At 37.4% G+C, this 8049-nt stretch overlaps 1 protein-coding gene across 2 annotated transcripts; it reads left to right on the top strand.

Annotated features, from left to right (window-relative positions):
- Positions 1-1125: 1125 nt before the first annotated feature.
- LOC144561942 (sterol 3-beta-glucosyltransferase UGT80A2-like) lies at positions 1126-7211 on the top strand. Of its 2 annotated transcripts, XM_078311048.1 has the most exons (14): positions 1126-1459; positions 3097-3269; positions 3341-3616; positions 3836-3947; positions 4065-4235; positions 4929-4992; positions 5198-5255; positions 5347-5524; positions 5602-5732; positions 6077-6179; positions 6263-6339; positions 6438-6485; positions 6582-6731; positions 6802-7211. In XM_078311048.1, the coding sequence occupies exons 1-14, from the start codon at positions 1390-1392 to the stop codon at positions 6979-6981; spliced, it is 1791 nt and encodes a 596-aa protein (XP_078167174.1). In that variant the 5' UTR covers positions 1126-1389; the 3' UTR covers positions 6982-7211. The 2 variants fall into 2 exon arrangements, with proteins under 2 accessions (XP_078167174.1, XP_078167175.1); XM_078311049.1 differs by lacking the exon at positions 6263-6339.
- The last annotated feature ends 838 nt before the right edge of the window (positions 7212-8049 follow it).

The following is an 8049-nucleotide window of genomic DNA, read 5'->3' as shown; positions in this document are numbered from 1 at the left end:
CGTAACGTAACAAAATAGAGTAATTTTATTTTATAATAAAGAATGACAGCAAAAATTATAAAATTTATTGAAAAAAAGTAGACTCTTTTTACCCCCATTACCTTCAGCGCCTTTTTTTTGTGTTTTTTTAAGTTTTCTTCTAAAAATCGGATACGGATTAGACGGTGGTAAAACTATATCTGTATTTGTTTTTTTTTTTGCCAATATAAATACGGATCAGATATTAAATGAATATCGATACAGATATTTGCGTTTTATAATAGTAAATATTTTTATATTAAACTATATTATATATATCTTGAATACATAGTGATAAGATTCGCGTATTATATCCGAATTATACTCGTATAATTCGTTTTTTTAGTGATGCCGAACTAAACACCGAATTATTCAGTTGACCGAATTAAACCCGAATAAGTCGTGAATTTTTCCCATAATATATATATATATATATATATATATATATTTGGGTCTTTTTTTTTTTGCTCTTTTGCAGGACTAAGATCTCTGGTCTAGATAATTCCGAATTATTCATGAATTATACCCGAATCACGAATTTTTGACCTCGCCGAACCGAAGCTGAATAATTCATTTGTCACTATGTTTGAATACGGATAATTAATATTTAAAACTATATCCGTATCTGTATCTGCACACATATTCAGATATTCGCATATAATTTTTAAATACGGATACGGATACGGATACAATATCCGATCCGTTTGCCCCCTAGTCGTTAGCGTTCGTTGTGAACTTCATAAATGGAACTCTATATGCATCAAACAAGTGAGCTAGTGAAAATATGACCTTTTACTGCATAATGATTTTCTTAAATATATTGTAAGCACTGGAAGCCTGGGAAAAGAAAAAACTCTTTTACAGAACATTTTGTACTCTCTTTACATTTTGATTGTTATAATCTACGGAGGCCCAAATTGGCCCAATCCTCAATCCAATGCATTGAACTCATTGCTCATGCTATAAAATTTGTAGTTAGGATAACGGGCTTGATCCGCATTGGATATCTCTCTATCTGTCTCTCCTCTTATTCCTTTTAAGTTGGTCTACCTGTTTGATGCATAAAAAAGTTGGTCTACCTGCCCCCGTCTCTCTCTTTTTCTCTTTACAGATTACTGCCGTGCTGATGCCTCGTAAGCATGCCACGTGTTTCCAGCATCAGGGTTACTAAAGATGTGTCGCTCTTTCCCCTTTTTTCTCAATTTCCTTTTTCTTTTTCATGTATGTTCTTTCAAAATAAGGGATATCGTAGTGGCCTAGTTGGGACTTGGGAAGGCATCAGAGCAAGGCATCAAGCGCCTTTGCATAAGGCGCTTGCATCGCTTTCTGTAGACTGTGCCTCCTCTCCTCCTTCCTTCACAAGAAACGATCATGGCAGAGAAGATATCTCACATGGAAGAAAGCGACAGCGACAGCGACGGTTCGGCGTCACTGCCGTCTGGTTTGTTTCTATTCTCTGTTTTTTTTTTTTTTTTTTTTTGGCTAGAGTGGTATTTGAGTCCACGCTCTTTGGTACCAGAACCGAACCTTAATCTGGCGCCTTAGATCAACTCGGCCATTCACCATTTGATTCAGTTTCTACAAATTAGATATCATAATTTTGGAGGGCTTAATGGAAAATTGAAAAGACAATTCTAATCCCATATACCTCTATAACATGTAAAATTAACACTTATATCCTGAAACAATTACAAAAATTCTCTCTTAAGCCTCCTGTATAATTTTAATTTAACAAAGGGTAAATTTCGCTGGAGGTCACTAAACCTTGTCATTTGTCACAAATTGGTCACTCAAGTTTTATTTGTTCCTTTCTATTCACTAAACTGGTCATTTGTTCATTTGTTCCAATCAAGTTATTTTTTTCATCCAAAATCATAACATAATATTCTCATTTCGTTCAAAATACTAATGGAATATACTCATTCGGTCCGTCCAAAATACTAATGGAATGAGCATATTCCGTCCAAAATACTAACGGAATGAGCATATTCCATTAGCATTTTGGACGGCAAAGTATAGACTGACTTGATTGGAACAAATGACTAAGTTGAATGATTAAAAAGGAACAAATCAAACTTGAGTGACCAATTCACCAATTCGTAACAAATGATAAAGTTGAGGGACCTCCAGCAAAATTTAAACAAATGAGTAATATGCCCCTCCTAATTTATTAGTACTGAGAAAGAAGTTCCTTTTCTTCTCACGGTAATAATTTGTATGGACAAAAATTGAGGGGAAATGTAGGCACCTACTTTTGAAGTAATCAAGTAAAGAAAGATACCGACGCAAAAACAAAATTGTGAGAGCCAATTCTGTCATCTTTGCACAACACATGCAAAAAATTCATCTCATCATCCCACATACCATTGAGGTTAAGAGATCTCCTGTTTGTTCTAAATTACGTAAAAAAACATATAATGGGTTTCGAGCTGGACCGAAATAAATTGTCTTAGGCAATATCACACACCTGTCTTTAGGTCACTTGTACCAGCAAATTAGTTTACAAACACCTTGTGTGTAGCAGATAGAAAACCTGTGCCTGTACCTGTACAAGCACAACCCAACACCAATTCAGCTATGAGATTAAATTCAATCGACACGAGACGCACCCAAATCTCAAACGAATTGACCAATTTCAATAACTATAACAAGCTTTAATTCTTAAAATTTTATAAGCACCAAATTTCAATATTATGCTGGTACAAGGACAAGAGAGATTGAACTAAAAAAAAGAACACTGACGAGGAAAATTAATGAAGAGGCTGCAACAACCGACTGCCACAAGCCGAATTGGGCAGCCGGCAACACAGTAAGGTTTAACAAGGGTACAACTTGTGCAAATATTTATCACCTTTGGCCTGCCCTTCTATTTTCTTCTTTTTGTAGTGTATAGAACCGAGAAGAGGTGCATCTCTAGCTTGCAGAGCACGACAGAGATAAAAAAGTGCATTTATACCTCTTTTACAACATAGACCATGATGGAGCCCAACAATTTCTATGTATTAGTTTGACCCAGTAACAGCATCTTGTTATTGAAGCATTCCTTTCTTTGGTTTAATTGTGAAACACAATTTGTAGTGATTATTGACCGGCAGCCTCTCAGTGAAAGCCATATGCAAGAAGGTGGTGAAGGTGTTAAAACTTGTGAATTGTCTGTGGGGTCTACATCTCAATCAGATAGGTGTAGGAATGGCCCACATGTTGACCCTGCTATCAAACTTCTTGATGAGCAGGTTTCAGTAAGAGAAAAGGTATACATCTTTCATACCTCTCATTTGATGTCTCTTTGGAGCACTGTTTTAAATAATTTTGACTTCTTCAGCTAAAACTGCTGAACCGAAGATTGTTGAATCGCATCGCCAAGGTGAAAGATGATGGAACTGTAGTTGTCAATGTACCAACCAACCTTGAGCCTGTACCTATACCAGAATCACCTGATCTTGGTCTTGGACCCACAGATATATACATAGAAACAGCAGAGGAAGAGGTGCTAGATGGCACTGATATACAATTCAGACCACCAATGAATATAGTTATACTAATTGTTGGTACAAGAGGAGATGTTCAGCCCTTTGTTGCTATCGGCAAGAGTTTACAGGTACGGATGGTAAAATTTCTGGTACTATATTCATATCTGTCCTGTACCAGTTGGATATATTTTCTTAGTTGATTTTTTCAATATGGTTCTGGCATTGTAATTTACCTGGAGATTATTTGTGGGAATCCTGTATAGCACTATTTGTAGGGATTGGTATTCCTATGAATCCTTGAACTTTTTTTGAAGGTTAAAACCTTGAACTTAAAACACATTTTGTAGGAACACGGACATCGCGTCAGACTTGCAACTCATGCTAATTTTAAGGAGTTTGTGTTGAATGCTGGCTTGGAATTCTATCCTCTTGGTGGAGATCCCAAAATCCTTGCTGAATGTATACCAATTTGTCAAATTTAACTTCTTTACTTGCTACGACCTAGTACTCCATTAGCTGGACAGCTGGAAAAAAATATTATTGTTTGTTGTCTTGTTTAACTTCTTCGGTGAACAGATATGGTAAAGAACAAAGGATTTTTGCCATCATCTCCTTCTGAAATTACCTTACAACGAAAGCAAATCAAGGATATAGTGTTTTCTTTACTCCCTGCATGTAAAGAGCCTGATATGGATTCACGAATTCCTTTCAAGGCAGATGCCATAATCGCCAATCCACCATGTTATGGTGAGTGATTTTCTCATATGGTGTTTGGTTGAGGCCTAAGTTGGTTATTCCAACTTAGGCTTGCTTAAGCTATTTATGCTTGGTTGAGGTCTAAAGTTATGCCATGGCCTAAGCTATTGAGAAATAGTATCGACTAAAGAAAGAGAGAGGGGAAAAGAACAGTGGTACCTCTAAAAGAAGAGAGAGGGGAAAAAGAGTTGGATAGCCGTTGATAGTAGGACTGTAGGGGGACTAACTCTTAAGCCAGCTGGAGAGGTGGTTTAAATTTAGAGGCCTAATTTTTCGAATTGTGCCTAGTTAGGCCGGCCTAATTAATCCGCGGTTGGTGGAATTCTCAAGGCCTAAACCCTGTTTTCTATGGTTTAGGCCTCGACCAAACACCATCTATAAGGCATTGCAAAAGTTTCAAATAAAAAAAGAAGCCCTTGCAACAGATTTAGATTTCTGTGGATGTAGAAGTTGGCTGTGAGGAACCTTTTGAAATCAGATAAATCATGGATGTAACGTGATACCTCTTTAGTAAACACCTCCTCTTACTGTACCATTCTGGTCTTGTACCAAGACATGATGGTTGTATCATCCATAATAAAATTCAAGCTGCAGTTATATTACTGCTTAGGGACATAGCTTGTTTTTATGAACGAACTTAAAAATTTGAGTGCAGAATGCTGATATGGACGAAACCTTGTTTAGGACATACGCATGTGGCGGAGGCACTGGATATACCAATTCATATATTCTTCACCATGCCTTGGACGTGAGTCTCTCGCTCTCCCTCCTCGTCTTTTTTTATAAGCTTTGCAGCGGGTGCTAAGTGATCTCTTGTGTACCTCTCTCTCGACCTCTTCCCCTCACTTCGTCTCCCTTCGATTCAGTCATGTGGTTTCTTTTTTCCATCGCATAAGACTGGTTTAGTTAAGTAACATTTCTGTTGATCTCTCTTTTTCTTTCGAGCAATATAGGCCAACAAGTGAATTCCCACATCCTCTTTCTCGTGTAAACCTTCCTGCAGGTAACAAGGTATGTTTCTATTTGGCCAAAATTTTAGCAATAATTAATAATAAATTACTCTTACCCGTTACCTTCATCGTCACTCTTTTATTGATTTCAGCTGTCATACCAAATTGTTGACTCGATGATTTGGCTTGGAATTGGGGACATAATAAATGATTTTAGAAAAAAGAAGCTGAAGCTTCGGCCAGTGACATACCTTAGTGGATCTCATGGTTCTGAGTACGACATACCTCATGGATACCTATGGAGTCCCTATCTTGTCCCAAAACCCAAAGGTTAGATATAATTTTCAGGGTTGAGAACCTACATACACTTGAGAATTGCTTTTTGAAAATGTTGAGTATATGTGCAGACTGGGGACCACGGATTGATGTAGTTGGATTTTGTTTCCTAGACCTTGCCTCGAATTATGTGCCTCCAGAATCACTTGTCAGATGGCTTGAAGCTGGTGATGAACCTATCTATATTGGGTTTGGGAGCCTTGTAAGTTTTATTTTTCATTTTCAAAGAGAAGAAATTCTTTGTCAGTTTTAATGAAAGAACAACTGATAAAAATTATAAAGATACCCCTGAATTCTTTTTTAAACTTGCTATGCCCACTTGCATTTCTATGAGGTAGACTTTCATCTTCTGCTTTTGTACTTTAGTACTGTTGCCAATAACCCTTTTGTTTTGTCTAATAAAAATCAACATTGTTTTGGTCAAGTGGTTCATCGTGGTTATTTATAGTCATTTTGACCGAAACATTCAGGTATTCATTGTTTTTGTCAAGTTTTGTATACAGTACACTGTGGTTTGATCTACAAGCACAGAGTTATTTTTTTCAGCCGGTACAAGAACCAGATAAAATGACAAGAATAATAGTTGAGGCACTTGAAATAACCGGACAAAGAGGAATCATTAACAAAGGTTGGGGTGGCCTTGGAAATTGTAAGTTCATTCTTTTCCTTTTAATTTCCCATCCTATGTTTCTTGCCGTGTTCATATAGTGATGCACAATTCATTTTCTAAAGTGTCAGAGCCGAAAGATTTTGTCTTTACATTAGATAACGTTCCCCATGACTGGCTGTTCTTGAAGTGTAAAGCAGTGGTACGTGTATACTCTCGGATTTTGATCGTGCATCGCACATGTACCGTGTCTCGAGGAGACTTATATGCTGACAAGTTTGTCCTTTTGTTTTTCTTCAGGTACATCATGGCGGTGCTGGGACAACTGCTGCTGGCCTCAAAGCTGCGGTTTTTACCTCCCTCTCTCTCTCTCTCTCTCTCTCTCTCTAACACATATTCATGTGCACACACATTGTTTAAGTTGATATTGTTGGTCATATGCAGTGTCCAACAACAGTGGTGCCATTTTTCGGCGATCAACCATTCTGGGGAGAACGGATTCATGCCAGAGGGTTAGGCCCAGCACCAATTCCAGTAGACCAATTCTCTCTGTCTAAATTGGTCAGTGCGATCAACTTCATGATGGATCAAAAGGTACAGAAGTAATGCTTTTGATTAATTGTTAATGACTAGTCATTTTTTAAATGCCGGTGTTATATGACAGGTGAAGGAAAGAGCAAAGGAGATTGCAAAGGGAATTATGTCAGAAGATGGTGCAACAGGGGCAGTTAAGGCATTTCTAAAACATCTTCCTCCAAAATTTCCACAATCCGCGCCTCAAGATAGTTCAAACCATGTACCACCTCTGTTACGCCCAATAAGTAAATGCTTCGGTCTTTCCTGATCATTGACGAGGAATTGAGGATATGATTTGCAAGCCTATAGTGATATTTGATTGCTTTGTCCGAAGAGTCTCTATCATGTTTATATATATATATAATGTCTATAACGGCATGTATTTTTATTGCTTGAAGGCATGAAATATTGGAATGTTTAAAAAAAATGCTTGGGTGAGGAACGATCTGAGATTTCCAGGCTTACTAAATCAATAAAATCATATTTTGAGCAAGTTTATCACAAAAACAGTGCTACAATGCTATTGATCGGATGTTTGGCAGTTGTCAAAAACTTCATATCCTCAGAGGATGAGGTTTCAAATTTTTTTATCTTTCGTACATAGTAATAATTCTGCCAGGGCACCCCTACCAAGGAACGCAAGATACACTATCAGTAATGAAGTGGTAAAACACATGACAGACCTTTCTGATTTTTACTTAATGCACACACGTGGTGAAGTACTTGATGCTCGGAGCAACTCAATGTAGTGAGGTAGTCTCAATATTTATAACATCTCATGCTTGGTACACACGAGAGGAAGAAACAACCGTTAACTTGGTAACTTGGTACAGATTAAGAATAATTGGTTTTGATACCTTTTCAGGTTGTAGTCAAATCCTAATTATTCCTGCAAGTTGTCCGCATGAAGAAATTATGTAGTTCATTTATTTGAGGTTGCCAAAATCAGATAGCTTTAGAAAGCCTTATTTTAAGTCGCATTGGCCCAGGATTCTCTAAATGATCAAGTGATGGCCCATCTGTACTTCGGCCTTTAATAAATGAACGATTAAAACCTGAACAGAAAGATTAAGCCCATTGGAATGAAAATAGAACCATTGAATACAATGAGACAAATAATGGGCTGTATTTCTATCAACTGTAACAGAAATATCACAATAAATGATGTCGGAAATTACTTTCTTTGTTTCAAGTCAAGGCATTGATCTCCGCCTCTTCCCTCTTCGGTCTTCAGTCTTCACTGTTAAGTATTCAAAGGGTGATGCCATGGAAGATATTATAGTTTTTGTCTTTCTGATTAGGGGCGTCACTGAGTTGGCTCGGTCCGAGCTAGGGC

Source organism: Carex rostrata, chromosome 11 (assembly GCF_964058835.1).
Source record: "Carex rostrata chromosome 11, lpCarRost1.2, whole genome shotgun sequence".
In the NCBI taxonomy this organism is placed as follows: Eukaryota; Viridiplantae; Streptophyta; class Magnoliopsida; order Poales; family Cyperaceae; genus Carex; species Carex rostrata.
Note: the sequence above shows the minus strand (reverse complement) of the source record. Positions and strands in the feature narration are given on the sequence as shown.

Excerpts from the sequence above, each read along its gene's own strand:
- LOC144561942 (XM_078311048.1), top strand. The coding sequence starts at position 1,390 with ATGGCAGAGAAGATATCTCACATGGAAGAAAGCGACAGCGACAGCGAC. Across the intron at positions 1,460-3,096 it reads TTCGGCGTCACTGCCGTCTG|TGATTATTGACCGGCAGCCT; the intron begins GTTTGTTTCTAT and ends CACAATTTGTAG. Across the intron at positions 6,180-6,262 it reads TTGGGGTGGCCTTGGAAATT|TGTCAGAGCCGAAAGATTTT; the intron begins GTAAGTTCATTC and ends CATTTTCTAAAG.